An 18,674-nucleotide genomic window follows, 5' to 3' on the forward strand; every position below is an offset into this window, starting at 1 on the left:
CAGGTGATACGGATGGACCGTAGCAACTGTCACTTCTCAGATTTCCACTGTCCAATTCACGTCTCAAACCTTTGTTGGTTTTCCAGGCCGTAGACTTGTGGTCGTTTACCAGTTTAGGATCAATAATAAAAAGCTGTTCATTAGACATTAAGGTACGAAATTGATTTGATAAACAATTTTTTAATCGAACTTTGAACCTTCTGTGCACGATCAAGATTTATTCCCTGTCCGTAGCAATAGTCTGAAAGTTAAATTCCACTTGCTGTTGTCACCAACCGGCCACAGGATCCATATTTCGATCCATTGATTTGATTACCAACGATCTCCTCCTCTCTCCACCTCAGACCCGTCTCTCTCTCTCTCGCTCCCCCTCCCTCTCACATTAGCGAGCGGGTTGTCTCGAACCGCCCATTTGCCGCTTGGCTGATGAAACGCTCTGCAATTCACAGCCCGTCACTCTCGTGTCTTACAGCTTCTCCCACCCCTAGTGCATTGTGGGTAGCACAGCCCCTAATCTGAGCGTAGACTTGCATTAGCACTCGAGACAGAAACTCAACATTGTATAATTGAATTACATCTGTACTCGGAGTACAGTTGTTATATTGCAAAACGATCATGCCGGTGTAACTATATATAGAAAATAAGTTATCTTAGCATTAGCAACTCTAATAATTCATCCATATGATATAATATGCTCCCTCTACTTAAAATATGTATAATATAGCAGGTGTATGTTAAGTAGAGGAACCACAATACACCAATATTCTGAAATCTGCTCTCTACTTATGACATTTTTGTAATAAAGAAGGTCTGTTAACGACATGGAGATATTAAAAAGCAGAAGGGAGCATGATCCACCAATATGCTGGGATATGCTCCCTCTGCTATATATTATATCTCTTTGGCGTTAACGCTCGTCACAGCCATACGGCCTTAATACTGCCCTCTGGGCCATAGTTGCCGTTTACCGCGGGGTTGGGGTTTATGTTACGAGCCGCGTCCCCCGCTGCCACCGCCACCGGGACCAAATAAAAGGTAAAGGGCCCTTTTTTATTGGATCGCTAAAAACCAGGGGCCTGTTGGAGGTGGGGCCCCGACATTAGCGGCGTATTACAACCGCACTGCTATCCCATTTTATAGTAATGCCTGTCAGACCCTCTCTCTCTCTGCGTCTCTATCACTGTCTCTGTCTTTCTCTCTCTCTCTCTCTCTCTCTCTCTCTCTCTCTCACCGTCTCTGCATCTCTTTATCACCATCTCTGTCTCTGCCTCTGTCTCTCTCTCTGTGTCTCTGTCTCTTTCTCCAGCCATCTCTCTGTCTGCCTCCATCTCTCTCTCCATTTGGACCATTACGGATTCTTACGGAGAGGGGATGAATTGCACTCTGATCAGGCCGAAGGAGAAGAGGAGGGTTCTGGAGCACGGGATCGTGGTTGATGTTCTAGCGTGAAGCGCAGCGTGTGTCATCATGGCATGTAGCGCTGTGCTCGTTCCATTTGTTTTGGTGTGAGGGTCGCTCTCTGTAGACATACGTGGGAACGTTGGAGGGATGTCGGGGGACAGGTGTGAATTTCATGGCTGTCAGGTTCGTCAAGGCTATGACTAGAGCAAAACTCACACACACGAACATGCACGTCATTGTGTGATTGAATAGACAAGTACAAAGAAAATCAGTTACCTACACATGGTTGGACAGACAGGGAGTAAGTGATAGAGACACACACACACACACACACACACACTCTGAGACATGGGGTAAGTGACAGAAGGACAGACAGTTGCACAAACACGCACCAGAGATGGACGATGCCTTCAAAGTGATGCGCGTGTACACACACACACACACACACACACACACACACACTGGTGTTGCTAAGTGGAGCTGAAAGGGGAAGTCAGGCAGCGGTAAGAGTTTGTCTGGGCGTTCATCTCAGGGTTTATGGAAGTGCCACAAACACACACACTCAGGCGCACACACACACATGCACAGAGTGAAGATGGATGGCTCACATGTCCATCTTCATCAGGTCACATCTACCCTCCCTACTCACTCCCCCCCCACTACTCCACAGCCCTCCTTCCTTGCTCGCTCAATCCCTCCCCACCCACCTTTCTTCTCTTGTCTTTCTTAACAATAATACACTATTATTCCATCGATGATCGAAATTGAAAGAGCTTAAATCAATTAATATGTGGGTTAATATACAGGGTAAAACGTCTGAAATGGCACTTGATTGAACTGAATTCGTTATATTCTACACACAATTTCACAACAAATCAATGTTTATTTTTTTCAATTAACTAAAAAAAAAACTAATGACGACTTATTGTCCTAAATGACTGCAATATATAAAAAAATGTGTTCCAACCAATGTCTTTCTCCTTCCTTATCCCTCTCCCCTCCTCCTGCTCTCGCTCTCCTTCCTTCTCTCCCCCGTCTCTCTCTCCGGCCCTCTCCCTGCCTCTCTCGCCCTCAGGAACGGGCTTCGTGGTGTGCGGCACCAAGGAGAGTGCGGCGGACAGCGACGGCGACCTGGACGTGGACGGAGACGACACGCTGGAGTACGGCAAGGCCCAGTACACCGAGGCCGACGTCATCCCCTGCTCCGGGGCCGGCGAGGACCAGGGCGAGGCCCGCGAGAGGGAGGCGCTGAGGGGCGCCGTGCTCAAGTACGTCTATAGTTTAGTGCGTACCTCTATAGTGTAGCCTAGCGTGGCGTGTTCAAATACACAGCCCTGCATATTCAAGTATGTATATAGTGTAGCCTAGCGTAGCGTGCTCAAGTAGTGTATAGTGTAGAAAAGCGTAGCGTTCCCAAGTAAATATATAGTTTAGCCTAGCGTAGCATGCTGAAGTACGTCTGTGGTGTAGCCTAGCGTAGAGTGCTCAAGAACATAGTGTAGCCTAGCATGCTCAAGTACATATATAGTGTAGCGTGCTCAAGTACATATATAGTGTTGCCTGGCGTAGCATGCACAGGTACGCTAGGCTTAAGTTTGATATCAGGGTTTATTAATAGATTTGTATTTAATGATGACACCAAGATATGTCTTTCTGGTATATTGTTGTGATTTGAATTGTTACTTTATCCTTGTGTGTCCTTAATGTGTTATGTGTATAGATAACCCAAAGCGTCACCCTACCATAACTAACTTGTTAAATTGATGTTTTGGGAGTTGCAGTCTTTAGTCCCTAACCTTTCTCTCCTCTCTGAATGTAACAGCGGTGGGATGCCTACTACCAGAATAACGCCAGAGTTCTCCAAATGGGCCAGCGACGGTGAGTCACAGCACACACGTGAAGACCCAAATGTAATAAATGTAAGAGTGTTGCGAGTTAAAAGTTTTGTGCAATTGTTACTCCTTCCCAAATGGCTTGTTGCGCCACCCTTTTCGGTGTGTTCGGCAGTTGAGAAACACATAGTGTGTATGATGTGAATGTCCCTCAAACCACCGTTCTCCTCGTGTCTCCAGAGATGCCGTCGACGAGCAACGGTGAGAGCAGCAAGGCAGACCCCAACGCACCCTCCTCTTCCTCCTGCTCCTCATCCTCGTCCTCCTCCGTGCCGCGAACCTGTAAAAACAGCGAGATCGAAAAGTAGGTTACACACACACACACACACACACACACACACACACACACACACACACACACACACACACACACCATAGTAAAAGAAAAAGTGGGAGAGAAAATCACTCATCACTCTATAATCACATCAGACCACAGATACACACACACACATGCACACACAAACAGCCAAACCCTATGACTTTCTGATGAGTTTTCTTACTAGTATGAGAGTTGCCTTCTGGAGAGGTCATAAATGATGCATTTAGTCAGGTGTGTGTGTGTGTGTGTGTGTGTGTGTGTGTGACAAGACAGGGTGGGTCTCTTGGTATTGATCTTCTCTGCAGTTGTCGTCTGTCTGAGCTGAGAGCTGGCTTGGAATCCTTAATTGGGACGCACACACACGGTGAACACACGCACACCGTGAACACACACACACACACCGTGAACACACAGGTAGTCTGTTGAATGAAACATCGCACAGAGGCAATGTTCAAATAAGAATCCTCAGAAAGCCTTCAGATGGGCCCTACAAGTGCTGCTAGCCTAGCGCACAACGAGGAAGGCTAGTATAGAATTATAGCAATGTCATTTCAGTTGACCAGAGACAGCAGTCGATGATTGTTGAATGAATAGAGAAGTGTATTTTAGTTTAGCTGAACAGTGAGTGTTTTCATCGATCAACACAGCATTGTTTAGTACAAATATTTACTATATTCTTACCTAAATACTTCAAAATACATCAAGTAATGAATGTAACTCGCCGTCAATACTTAAATACCAAGTTCAACGCCTTACTTGCTTTGCCTCTTGCACCTCATTGTCTAGCACGAAAGAGCCTTCCAATCAAATCCTTATCCCAAAACGTTGTATTTTCCATCAACGATGGAAGCCTCAGCTCTCCCCCCCCCCCCCCGCTCCACCACAAAGAAGACGTCCATCACGTCCCCTTATGCCTCATGCCCCCCGAGCCCTTATGTCCGTCCTCCACGCCCTGATCGCTGCAGAAAGAGTGGGGCTACAAATCTAGAGCTAAGCGGCACCGCCCGCTGAGGCATGGCCAGGGAGACGGGCGTCGGGGGGTGGGCCCCCAGGTTGACTGCTCATATGAGGTCCCATTATTCAAGCCAGGGCCCGGATTAATCCATGTTTAGGGCCCCACCGGCATATTTGTCACACTCCTATATGCTCGCACACACACTTGAAAGTCACACAAGCTGACGCACACACACTTGCCTAGACAAATCGTCCGACACGCATGCGTATGCGCACACACTCAAACCTGTCTCTCTCGGACACACACACACACACACACACACACACACACACACACCTAGACAGATCATCACACAGACACACGCTTACACACACTCAAAACTCACACACAATCAGAAACTCTCTCGCACGCACTTTCCGGCCTAGACCAATTATCACACACACACAAGCACACACACACGGGCTCACCTAGACAAATCATCTCCCACGCACGCACGCTTTCTCTCCTTACACAAATACACATGTAGCTGCATATGCAGACACTTTCGCCATTCCATTAGAGGGAAGTGTGTGTGGGTGTGTGTGTATGTGTGTGGGGAAAGGCCAGCACTCCCTAATTCCCCTCATTTCCATGTGCTCATTCATATTCTGCCCAGAGAAAACAATCTCTCACACACATCCACACCTTGTCCCCTGCATGGGTAATGGGGGTCAGAGCACCGCCAGAGACGGGCGAGAGAGATAGGGGGAGAGCCTCAGAACGACGGGGCGAGAGAGAGGGAGAATTTGGGTGTGCGGGGTGACAAAAAAAAGGAATTTGGTTGATTGCTTGCTTCTGCATGTCTGGCATATTCCCCCTGTCCTTTTGCCCCTGTTCAATTACTCTGCACACACACACACACACACTCCTGCATACACAAATACACCCACGCATACACACACACACTCCTGCATACACACACACACACACACACTCTTGCGTGCAGACATAGACCTGCTACTCTTGTCTAACAAAGTGGGGTCATGGGTTTTCTCCCTTGCCTGAAGATATTTTTTGTGGGGGCCTGGGATCAACCTGGCCTCGTTGCAGGACCCCAGAGAGAATGGATCGTTTTTTGTGTACCTCTGTCTTTTATTCGCTCCCTCAAGTCCGTTGCTCGGGCTAAGCTCTACCACTGAGGATAATAGCATTGAAGCATGGCTTTAACAAATCATGCTCAACGTTTCTGTCATTGTAACCTTTATTTATTTATTTTTCTTTCTTTCTGTCTTAGTCCTCTCCACCATTTTGCAAAGCCTGCTTCAGTAAATGCTTCATTTAAATGAATCCATGTGTGTGTGTGTGTGTGTGTGTGTGTGTGTGTGTGTGTGTCCCACATATTAAATATCACCACCGAAGCTAACGGACGAATCACCAGAGCTGCTTGAAGTTTATTGATCGGTGACACGACCGTTGGGGGAAGGGGGGGGAAGGGGGGGGGGGGGGGGTGTTTGCTGAGCAAGGAGATGCATTTGATCAGTCGCTCTCTGTGGTGTGATCAATTGTGTGTGTGGGGGGGGAGAGATCAAGACAAGGCAGGTCAGTGTTGCTAAGTACAGAGACAGCGGTCCGACAACTTGGATTGATTCGCTACAACACACACACATTTGCTTTCTCTCTCTCGCACACACACACACACACACACACACACACACACACACACACACACACACACACACACACACACACACACACTATGGCAGTCTGAAGGATGAATCACTGACAGATGCTTAACGACACAATTCAAACAAAAGTCTTCGTCCGCCATGGAAAAACACTTACACACACATGTGCAAAACAAAGACGTAATTTTTTGGAAAGGGTTTATCCCGTCTGGCCTGTGTCTAGCCGTCCTGAGGGTGATGGGTGCTCAGTCCACATCACTTCGCCGGTTGCTCAGTTTAACTCAATCAGACAAAAAGAAAAATGACGTTTTAGATTCCCGTTTGGTCAGATCGTAAAGCTCAGCTGTTAGCTCAACGTTTTTCCTGGCGGTTTGTTCTCGGGTCAAAGTTCAGCAGAGGATACAATTGTAGGGCACGGTGTGGCTTATTTTTTTATATTATCTGTCATTTGATAGTAAGGGGAAAAGGCGGAAAATATGTTTAAAACAAAAAACTCGTACTCTTGACTCGTACTACACCGGAACCGCTTTTCGTAAAAATACATTTTCATTGAACTAAATCTTTTCCGTTATCTTCCCCGACGTTAACGCTGACGTAGATGCCCGGCGACAGTGCCGGGGGGCCCGAGATGGGTGAGGAACGGGGATATTGAATGCGGGGGTAGGTCTTCTCCGACCTGCCCAGCTTTAATCCAAGTGTCGGTGTAAAGAGGGGCGGCTGAACGCTGAATGATTGCATTGGAACAAACAGCGGTTGGGGACCGGGGGATGGGGGCCCGTAAACAATTCACCTCCCGCCGTAAATGCCACGCGCGTTTTCCTGGGGTGGGGGTGGGGGGACTCGGCTGGCCGCTGGAGCCCCCAAATGAAAACGAGATTTGTCTCCTTTTGTTACGTTGACGGTATGTGTGTGTGTGTGTGTGTGTGTGTGTGTGTGTAGCTTTTTTTTTGAGCATGCATGCTTTAGTGAAATCTTTCTGTCCCGCTCTCCTTCACTTTGTCTCTCTCTCTCTTTTGCTCTCTCTCACTCACTCGCTCTCTGATCCCAGATGGGTAATGATCTGGTCCCCTCCCACACACACACATTGTCTCACATCACACACTCATTCCCCTGAAGATAAATGAGCTCACGTGCACTCTCACACAAGCATGCACACACACGGATGCTCTTTCCCCTCTAAGATAAATGGGCCCTCCAATGCGATTGCTGCCAAATGCGATGCTCCAGCCGGAACAATGTCGAGCGCTTTCCATGTGGCTTCTGCAAATAATTGAATCTGTCCTCAATTTGGACGTCGTGAAGCTGGATCTCTGCTGCCGCTAGCTCTCTCTAGCTCTCGCTCCTTCCCTCACTCTCACTCTCTCTGTCGCTCTCTCACATTCACTCACCATTGTTCTCTCAAACCATACTGTCTCTGGTGGCCAGGAAACTTCAATGTGTAAATTTTTTTTTAAAAAAAAGCTGCCAAAATGGCTCACACATGCGCGTGCCCACGTACATGTTTATATCTGTGTGTGTGTGTGTGTGTGTGAGGCCCATGAAGGTGGACAGTAGATTAAGACACAGGGCTGATTGAGACGGATGGCGGGGGTCTTCACCCGCACACACACCAACACACCAACACAGAAACACACACACAACCCCACTGACGCACACACTGGAGAAATGAGAAATGGCCCCTGTGCGCGCTGGGGACGGAGCGCTAAACGGAGGGGAGGAAGAGCCATCTATCTGTCTGTCTCTGCCTCTCCCTCGCTCTATGTATCTCTAGCTCGCTCGCACGCTTGCTTGCTCTCTCTCTCTCCCTCACCCTGCGTTTCATTTGTCCTGCTTCTTTTCAATTACCTTTTTTCTTTCCTTGATTCATTTCTGCTCCTTTAGTTTTTTCTCTCCCTCTTTCTTTCCTTTTGTCTACTTTTTTTTGTTCTTCACTTCTTTCATTTTCCGTGTTATTCCCTGTTTTTATTCTTTCTACTTTAACACATCGGATGTAGCAAATAGTGACAGTTAAGCGTGGATACACCGACTAGGAATGTGTTAAAATCACCAGGAGAATTAGCACTAGTTTCACAACGTTCCGGCTGTGATGTATAGGCAACACTGGGAGGGACCTTTGACCCTTTTAAGCTTCCTGATATCAGTATCCGGGCTGCATATACCCTCGGCCGAGTGAGAGGTACACGTGAAGCGCCCGATGCAAGAAAACGCAAGGGACTCTAAAACATAGCCGGTGGGAACGATCGATTTGAAGAAGTTCCAGTTGGCCACTTTGACTTATGCTCCGACCAGAGCCTCACCTCCCAGACTCCGCCGCAGTGTAGATGTTATGCGTAGGGACCACACACTAGTAATATATATGGATTCATAGCCTCGCAAATCAAACCCGGATTATTAGTTTACTTCACACTTAAAAGCCGGTGCTTGGGATAAGAGTGGGGAAAGAGACTTTTTTTTCCGATCAAATCAGGAATTATAGCTGTGGGAGCTCCGTTCAAGAAAACATATCTCGCCCCCCAATGCCCGCTGGGAGTAAAACTCGCCGGCCCAGTTGTGGAAACTACACCTCGCAGTTGTTGTCAAGTTGTTTTATGAGTTGTGGAGCAGGGAGAGTTGTAAAACCTGGGTATTTATTAGAAGTTTTGGGCACGCAACTACTTTTTTTTATCGTCAAAAGAGAAACACGCCAGCATATATCGTGGTGTTTTGGAATCATTGGACGTAACTTCATTTGTTTTACTGGCTGTTGTCAGGTTCTAGCTTTAGTCCTGTTCCCAAGGTGACAATAAATGAAAGCAGTTTTTGCGGTTGCAACAAAAAATACTTACAAATACTTCAAACTGTCTGTACATATGTGACTGTACATATGATCAAGCACTCTAAATAAACGCATGCAATAAACATATGTTTATGGCGTTGGGGAATTAGCATAAATCCGCAAGGCTAAATTAATATTCATCAGAGGCACAGGATGGAGGTTGGAATGGACTCTGAAAGGTGGATATTGACAGACGTTTATAACCTCAGGGTTCCTCTTTCCCCTTTCTGTAAAATTACTTTGGACAAGGTATTAAAGACCCACCATATAGAGCAGGGTGTTTCAGTAGAGTTTAGTGTAAGAAATATTTACTGTTTGCCAGTTAAAAAAGTATAGACAGTCTTGTTTCAGGGACAAGCTGAGCCTGGCTCTGTTAAAAAGTCCATTGACGGCTACTTTATAAGCTACGAAGCTAATCAAGGCTAAATGGCTTTTTACAAGCTTGCTGCTAATAAGGGAAAGGGAAGTGAGTTTACTGCATGCAGGGTGGGAGGGGCCATCAAAGAATGCCCTGGGATGGAGACATCAGGGTGCATCATGGGTATCCATGGTGGGATAACCAAAATGGGCACCGCACATCTCTATAGATATATTTGGTCATGAAAGTAAAATGAATAAACATAATTAATTAACCGTATGCACCATATTCACAATCAATGCTGGGATGAAAAACTGATATTGGTGACTAAAACACAATCAAAATCGTCATGTTTAATTCCACCGTATGTATTCCCCAGAAATACATAGATTCATGAGGAATCCATACTACATGCCTTTACACACATACACACACGTTTGCACACACACACACAAGTAAGACCAGCACTTATATGGCTGTCCTCTAAACCCCCCCCCCCCCCCTTGTGTCCTTACTCATCCAATCAATACCATCGATCAGCTACCTATCAGGCTGTGAAATGACCACATCACCATAAACACACACACACACACACACAACCCTGTTTTCCAGCTGAGAGGGGAATGGAAAGTCTATTATAAACAACGGGGCTCCGCTTTGAGCTTCACCATTCACCGCCAAATCATCATCATCACCTTCCTCCTCATCAGTGGTTGTAGCGTCGGTGCGGCGGCCCTATTGATTTGAGCGATGGCGGCTTGACATACTGTTGGAGACTGTGTTAAACAGGCGTTTGTGTCACGCGTTAATCTTGGGCTGTTTGGAGGTGAGGGGGGAATGGTGGCGGGTGACCAGAGAGGGGTAGAAGGAACGAGACGATCATGGCTGAATGAGAGGAGGAAAGACAGATTCAAGAACAAGAGGAATCAGTCGTGAGGCTGGAGGGGGATCCGCCTGTAAATAGAGATGTTGGTTTCCGTGGAAGTTCAGCTGAGGTTTTCACCTTTGGACTGGCAGAATTAACACAACAGTGAGAACGCATTGCAGAAGGTTGGGTTTATGAAGTCATGTTGGCCCATAATGATTCATATTAACAAACGTGCTTTTACCATGAACCACTACGGGAAACCGTCTCCATGGGAAATAATAGATAGGTATGTAATGCTGACAAAAGTGAAAGCAATCGTACATGTGTGCTCTTGGCTTACAGACTGCTTGAAGTCAAAAGAATACGTCTTAGTTGAAAACAAAATACCACAAGTGCGGAATTTCACAGGAACAACCAGAGCCCAACTGATACATTTCTCCCCCCCCCTCCCCCAGAGTAACAGAGGACTCCACAGCCACTACGCTGGAGGCCCTGAAGGCTCGCATCAGAGAGCTGGAGAAGCAGATCCTCAGGGGAGACCGCTACAAGTGTCTCATCTGCATGGTAAGGACCGCCCACTCAAATGAACCGACCAATCACCAACGTCATGATGTTGCTCATTTACATAATACCAACGGATATTCATTGGAACATACGGGTTGAAGTAAAGAGAGCTCCTTTAGACACGGGGGCCAACTTACTTTTTTATTTTTTTTATTTAAAATGTAAACTATATGTAAATGTTTGAATGGTAACAATAATAAATATTTGTCCCAATTTATGAACTCTTGTGTAAGTGACCTCAGTCATACTGGATTTTGGTCAAGTGGAACTATTAAGGTGCTGGACATATTTAGTCCACCGCCAATACCCAAGCTAACCTTTTGGGAGTAAAACAATGGATGTCTCTACCTAGACCCGTTATACCCACTTCCATCATATTCCCCCCCCATTTGTATCTCAAGCCTTTCTGAGACTTTATAATCTCCATCCGTATTGTTTGGGACAGATCCACCTCCATGTTGGCTCTGCGATGTGTTGCAATTGCGTGTCACCACCACATGGCCCCCGCCATCAAAACACCCCTTCCACCCCGGTCTCCTCCTGGTGGGGTCATGTGGTTGGACCCGGCCAGCGTGGTGCACATTGAGTTTGTTCTGTTGCCATCTTTGCGTTTGGTGTACGACAACGTTGGTGTGTGACAGTTGCTTATGGCATGGCTTCCTCCTCCTCCTCCTCCTCCTTCTCGCTCCAGTGTTCGGTTCTTGTGTCGTTCTCCCATTCGGCAAACAATCACCACACAGTCTTGTGGGTGGCGGGTGTCGTGTTGACCACACAACTGATGAGCTTGGTTGTTATGGGTTGTCAAGGGGATGGGTGGTGCATTACTTTACCCCAACACCACAGGACAGTGTTTAACGGCAGATTCGGGTGATATGACGGAAACCATCTTTTTGCCATTTCAGGGAATTAGCCGTTGACAAGCCGACAAGCGAAAGCAATACCAGCTCATGGCTGGTATTGACGACCGATCACATGACTCTGCATGTCCGTTATCGACGACGTCTCGGTCGATATTTTCCGCGCGAGTCTAGGGAACCACCTGAGCTCCTCTCGTTTCTCGCTTCTTTCAATTTCCTCTTCCGTTTAGGCGATCGCCGCATCCCATCTTTATTTAAAACACAGAAATCACCCCACTGTCAGGCTGCCACCATAGAAGACTGCAGAACTCTCTTTGTGTGTGTGTGTGTGTGTGTGTGTGTGTGTGTGTGTGTATAATTACCGCCGCCTGCGCTTCCCAAAGGTCGCCAGGAGCCTGAGGTTACCCGGAGGGCGGGGCGCGCCGATCGATCACTCAGTGTCTCCCCCCCACTCTTCCTCCCCCTCCTTACCCCCTCACCAGACACACCGGGCTGCTGTGCTCATCCGTCACTGTCGCGTCTCTCGTGTGTGCGCGCACAAACGCGCACCCACACTAGCGCATAAGCGTAAACTCTCAGGCAAACACTGAATGTGCAGCATGACTGCGTAAAAGTAAACATGATTTTTGCAGACATACTCGTTCTTAAAAATACATGCATCGTCACACATTCATATATACAGACAGAAACACATGCACACACATACACACACACACACACTGAAAATGTACACACTTACTCCCTCACAAGTGTAGCTAACTACATGTAAGTCAAACTCACATTTCCTCCACACACACGCACACGAAGACACACACTTCTTAGACTGGCCTCCTCTGTGAAACGCTAGGCCTCTGTAGGTTAACTACAGACTTACAAATCGCGCACAGAGAGATGGTGGATGTTGATGTGGTCAGTTTTAAGTGTCCATCCTTGTGTTGTGGAAATATGTTGTCTTGTCCCTTATCCCTGGCTTGGCTGAGTAGCTTGTGATTGACATCTGTCTTCATCTGGTCTCGTGGTTTCTGAAAGCATGTCATTTGGTGGAGATCTACCCCCACCTACTGTTCACCACGGGGAACAACAGTCATTCAGACCGGAGAACCGGAATCAGTTGGGTCACATATCACATATATCACATACGCTTAAAGTTGATCAGAGTAATTAAGATTTAAGGAGTAGAACTGGATTCTCTCCAATAAACGGTAGTCTCTCGGACCCAATGGAAATAATAAACCGGCAAATACTATTGCCATCTTCCAAGCAAGGAAGCATCAGAACGAATGAAGGCTTATTCAACGTGTGTTCCCCCCATACTGTGACGAGATTGACCATGATTGGTGACAGCGATGTGCCAGTATCAATGCAGCAAATCTGAATAAATATGTCCAACTGACATTCATTGTGTATTCATATATGCATTTCGTCATATATGTCCAATGTTGGACACACACACACACACACACACACACACACACACACACACACACACACACACACACACCTTTATGTAATTGCCACACGAGGATGTTTCTGTGTGTGCGTACCTGCGTTTGTGTCTACGTTCGCTCATGCTTCGTAAAACTGCGCGTTTGTGACGAGCGGGCACATTTGGCTGCCCTCCTCACCCTCTCACCCCCCCCTCCTCCCCCCTCCCTTCCGCAGAGGAAGCCTGCTATCCAATCAGGCGCTGAGAACAAGAGCCTAGGGGTGTGGCCAGGGCCCCGGCCGCCGGCCAATCAGGCCGGGGGGAGGCAGCAGCCTAAATCCCTCCCCCTGGGCCTGTACTGTCTGTATAGGGGCGTTGTGATTGGAGGCTACAGCAGCGGCATTAAGAGGCACCTCCCACAACCTCTACGGAGGGTAAGGCTCACCCTCGCCATCGCCCCCCCCCCCCCACCTTCATCGTCACTGTGTACCGACCATTCAGAGAAGCCCTGCTTTCTATGAATGGGGAAAACTAGGCAGAGCGCTCCTCTCTCTCTCTTCGTACCTCTGTCTCTCTCTCTCTCTCTCTCTCTCTCTTGCCTGCTTCCCTATCTCGATCTGCCCGGCCTGACCATGCCCACGCCCCCCACACCCCCCCTTGTGTCCATGGCGACCGTCCGTCCCGTGTCCGTGCGTGTCCGTGCGTGTCCGTGCGTGTGCTTGCTGATGCGCGTGTTTATATAAACATCTATGATTATTAATAAATATATAAATATGATATATATATATGCATATATATATATATATATATATATATATAGACCTGCAGGTGTGTCGGTCCCTCACTGCCTTGCCGTTGGCTCCTTGCCTGCTGGCTGTTTCTTGTGGTGGTTGGTGCTGCTGTGTGTGCTGGTTGAGGGGATGGGGTGGTAAAGATGGGGGGGGGGGGGGGGATGGTGCACATGTGTTGTTTCGTCGATGTCCCTTGGTGTGTTCAGGCTCGGGTCAGGTGGATGTTGAATATTAACCAGATCATCTCTGTTGTTTCTCTGTCTCTCTCTCTCTCTCTCTCTCTCTGTCTCTGTCTCTGTCTCTCTCTCTCTCTCTCTCTCTCTCTGTCTGTCTCTGTCTCTCTCTCTCTCTCTGTCTGTCTCTGTCTCTCTCTCTCTCTCTCTCTCTCTCTCTCTCTCTCTCTGTCTGTCTCTGTCTCTCTCTCTCTCTGTCTGTCTCTGTCTCTCTCTCTCTCTCTCTGTCTGTCTCTGTCTCTCTCTCTCTCTCTCTCTCTGTGTACAGGACTCCTATACGATGCCCCTCACCTCTATCCAGTGCTGGCATGTCCACTGTGAAGAATGTTGGCTAAGGACACTGGTAAGGCACACACATTCAGGCACACGCATGCAAACACTTACAGCCGCAACACACACACACACACACACACACACACACACACACACACACACTAAAGGCCCATAGTGGATTAGGGCAGACTTGGATGTAGTGCTCTCACAGGCCTGTTCAACTGTACAAACTAAATTAGTAAACTCCACTGTACGGGTTGCCTCAGGCACACGCACGCACGCACACACACACACACACACACACACACACACACACACACACACACCTCTCTAATAACACCTGCAGCCCCCCGGGTGTTTCGCTGGTTATCAGTGTAATGTATTGAGTGCAGCGTAAGGAGCCACGGTTGAACAATAGAGACAATTCACAAAGAAGGTGTGGGATTAATGTGCCTCCTCCTTCTTCTTTATCTTACTTATCCTCCCCCTCTCTTCAATTAAAAAACTATTAAAAACAAACTTTATTCATCCCCGAGGAGCATTCCTCCTGCTCCCCTTCTCCTTCTCCAACCCTTTTACTCCTCCTCTTCCTCCTTCTACTACTGCTCTTCTTCCTGCTCCTTGTCTCTGCTTATTCTCTTCCGCCTCTCTCTTTTGGGGGGGGGGGGGGGGGGGGGGTATTTTGCAGACAAAAAGGAGAAATAAATAAAATGGGTAGGAATGAAAGGGTAAAAAATACAAACAGAGCAGGACAAAGGGAGATAGAAAAAGTGGTTTGCTGGAGGGAGCAAGAGAACGATTTGAAGAGAACGAGAGAAGTGAAGTGAGCAATTAGAAGACGAAAGTTTGCGAGGGGGCAGAGTTGAAGGGGGAGGGAGCCAAGAGACCACCCGGCCCCTCCAACTCCCTGCCAAGCGGTTTTATTACTATGGGATGGCACTGAATCAAAGCAGTGTAATAGAGCGTGGGGTCGACCTGAAAACCAAATAGGGAGAGGGGAGGTGTGTGTGTGTTTGTTTTAAGCCCCACAGTAAACATAGCAAAAGTGATAAGTAGTAAAATGCTAGCAGTGGGTTTGAGCTGCATTAGGACTTAGTGACTCAGTAGTGGACAGGTTAAGACACACGTACACATCCGTACTAAAACGTGATGACACCAAGATCTCTGTGGTGAATGAATGATACCAGGGACACCTTTGAGTGTTTACACTCTTGGGTCACTCTGGGGAGATGAGCTTCTGTTTTGCACTGGTGACTGGGTTGTTGACCTGCCTTACACTGCAGGATGTTTGAGACATCTTTCACCTGACTGACTCCCTCTCTCTGTTTCTCTCTCAGGGAAACAAGAAGCTGTGCCCACAATGCAACACCATCACTTCTCCTGGTGACCTGAGACGTGTCTACTTGTGAAAGAGAAGTCCGGTCCTCCTTTACCCCACTGCGCTCCTCCTCCTCCTCATCCTCGCTCTTCATCAGTATCATCCGCCATCTTTGATTTACTCCCCATCCTGCATCCGTCGGGACCCTGGCGGTGATGACACCATCGACCCTGGATTCCGTCATTGCAATGTCATAGTGATGTCATTGAGGCCCTTGTCTGCCGGCGGGGGAGCGGACTGTGCACTTCTGAGCATGCTCAGAGGAGACGAGATGATTGGACATCTCAGAGACTCCATTTGCTCTTTAACCCCTATGCCCCCCCCCCTTAGGAGATCCGGCCACTTAAAGACTAGCCAATCACAGAAGTACTACAAATGACATAAGAAGATGAAAATGTGCTAAAAAAAAAAGCCGATCTGGATAACTAACAGTATTGTTCCAGTCTCCGAATGTGACCTTCGACCTCTACACGCAGGGCACATTAAACTGCTTTTCTGAAAGACAGTTTTAACCCAGAGTGGTTTCAGAGCACCATTTGCTTGTAGACACCCAAAATTCAAGACACGATACGCCTTTTTTCTTGTGTCTGTCATTGACCCTGTCTTCACGGTATCATCGACCCAATCGGAGGAGTCGCAATTGAACAATTCAATTCACCGCAGCGTTTTGTTGGGTTAATTTTTCCCCATTTTGTTTGTGTGCGGTTGACACTTTAGCGGTGCTGGACAAACAGACTTCTGGACCTTTCTCTCCCCTGTGACTGGAAGACCGATAAGACAGACATTTTGCTTCTCTTTTTGTTTGAGCTCGGGCGGAGAGAAGATGGCCGACTTCCTGTAAAACGGACAGATGAAAGAAGGGAGGAAAACATGACTTAAAGTCCTTAAAAAAACGAATCTGACCTTTTGGAAAAAACCAAACGGGGAAAAGCCTTCACAAGCGGTTTAAAGTGCTCCTTCGTTCTCTCCCCTCCTCCTAACTTCCTTCTATCTATTTCTTTCTTTTCTTTCTTCTTTTGTGGTGTTCTAGTGAAGTCAACCAAATTTTCCAATGATGCAGTTCAAGCACATGTATTATAGACGTCTATGTATGTTTACAATGTTGGGTGTAAACATAGAATTCCCACACGTACACACACACACACACATGCACGCACGAAAATACAAAACACCTGCAAACAGTCACAAAGCCTCGATGAAGAAACAGACACAAACACAGAAAAAAAAAAGAAGTATATATAGAATTCCTGTTTTTAGTTTGAGTTTTGGGGGACGGGGAATGACGTTTTTGCTGGGGAAAAAATGGCTGAAATAAAAAAAAATAAGCCTTCTGTATTTTTTAAAAAACAAGATGTTGTCTCCAGGTTAAAAGTTGTATTTCACTGTACAGGAATCGAGAGAAAAAAAGACTTAATAATAAACTACTCAAGACTAGGCGTTCAAGATTTAGATGGTGTACATTTTTTTTCATGGAACTACATTGTACCCTTAAACTAGATTTAAGCATAAAGTAAAATAAATCTTTCTGTTTGGTTTATCTTAGTTTGATTTGATTCACAGAATATTAGGGTTTCTGTTTCCCTAGATTTAAACAAGTTCTGAATTATGGGTTGGGTGCTCTTAAATAGTTAATATTCAGCTAAGCAGCAATGTTTAAATTCACCTCATTCACGAATACCGCTAACCTCCATTCACGCTTTCTCAGTTTGAACTACAGGCTTGGATCATAATCTAGATAACTTTTCTTTTTCTTATTTACTTGCTTTTGTCCCTTTTACCTGTTTCCAGAGCGATCGGTTGGTCCTCATTGTTCTCATCAGGGGCGTAGGAATGACTTTAACATTAGGGGGGACACATCGGAAACCTGACAGATCCGGTATAATTTTTAGGTGGGACAAATGCGCCTGTCTCCGATATTGGAGGGGACACGTCCCCTCCGTCCCCCCCGGTTCCTACGCCCTTGGTTCTCATAATGGCCACATTGCAAATTAAAAAAGAAATACAATTAAAAAAAAGTAAAGTTTCGAAACTGGCAACCCATGAGTGGCAGGTTATTTTCTAAGGCTTAAATGGGGGATGGCTGAGGCCAGACTGGCAACCTTCAGATACACACCGTAAAGACCGTTTTTCGCGCCCCTCTACAGCAGCAGCAGCAAGCAAGGTGGTGGTGTGCTTTGTGTTTGTAAAACTATGTATTCTGTGATGTCTGTATTGTTGTAAGAAATTATGAAAAAAATAAATCTTCTCAAATACCGTAAGTGGTCGTGGTTGTGATGAACTGTTACAAATGTAGCTTGGTAATATTGGTGACTGAATCAAGTTAAAATAATGAGGAATTTAACCATAGGTTAATGACGAACCTCAAATCCCAAATTTGTATACATCCATGAAGGCATACATTACAAGTCGTCGAGCTTATAGTCAAGTTTGACTGAGGGAAACTACATGTAGATTATACTCTACAACAGAAACCGTTAAAAGCTGGTATAAACTAATACAACCTACAAAGGTTAAAAGTAAAAAGTTTAAATCTTAATTTTGTAACCTTGGGCCAAGCAGTTAGATTTACATGTTTTGCTGTTGACCATATAATTTATCCAAAAATATAAGGTCAATGTTGATTTAGATTAGACATTATTAAGGATTATTTTAGTATTGTGAATTCGCAATCCAGACGCTTTGAAAGAGTCGCTATTGCCCTCTAGTGGACAGCATGTGGAGTTGTTTATCGTTTTGGTGCTTAAAACAGTTTAACGACCAACTCCTGCCAAACATCGCCAGTGCCAACTCAGCAGCTTTTAAAAGTAATTAACTACAATAAGACTTCTCCATTATCCGTTCGTGGGTTCAGATCTCGGTCCAAAACTTTAAAACATAACG

The 18,674-nt window shown here is 46.5% G+C and overlaps 1 protein-coding gene across 3 annotated transcripts in view; it reads left to right on the forward strand.

Moving 5' to 3' along the window:
* Nucleotides 1-17,956, forward strand: part of rnf220a (ring finger protein 220a) — a gene marked incomplete at its 5' end in the record, with an annotated part of 143,197 nt that extends 125,241 nt beyond the window's left edge. For 2 of the 3 annotated variants that reach the window (XM_079751691.1, XM_079751692.1), the window contains 6 exons: nt 2,477-2,669; nt 3,224-3,279; nt 3,474-3,597; nt 10,728-10,836; nt 14,412-14,486; nt 15,754-17,956. In XM_079751691.1, the coding sequence (XP_079607817.1) occupies nt 2,477-2,669; nt 3,224-3,279; nt 3,474-3,597; nt 10,728-10,836; nt 14,412-14,486; nt 15,754-15,825 (629 nt within the window). In that variant the 3' untranslated portion in view covers nt 15,826-17,956. Of the gene's footprint in view, nt 1-2,476; nt 2,670-3,223; nt 3,280-3,473; nt 3,598-10,727; nt 10,837-13,355; nt 13,554-14,411; nt 14,487-15,753 lie in introns of all 3 variants that reach the window. The other variant, XM_079751690.1, reaches the window with a different exon arrangement.
* Nucleotides 17,957-18,674: the final 718 nt, after the last annotated feature.

Source organism: Pollachius pollachius, assembly GCF_949987615.1.
Source record: "Pollachius pollachius genome assembly, chromosome: 14".
Taxonomy (NCBI): domain Eukaryota; kingdom Metazoa; phylum Chordata; class Actinopteri; order Gadiformes; family Gadidae; genus Pollachius; species Pollachius pollachius.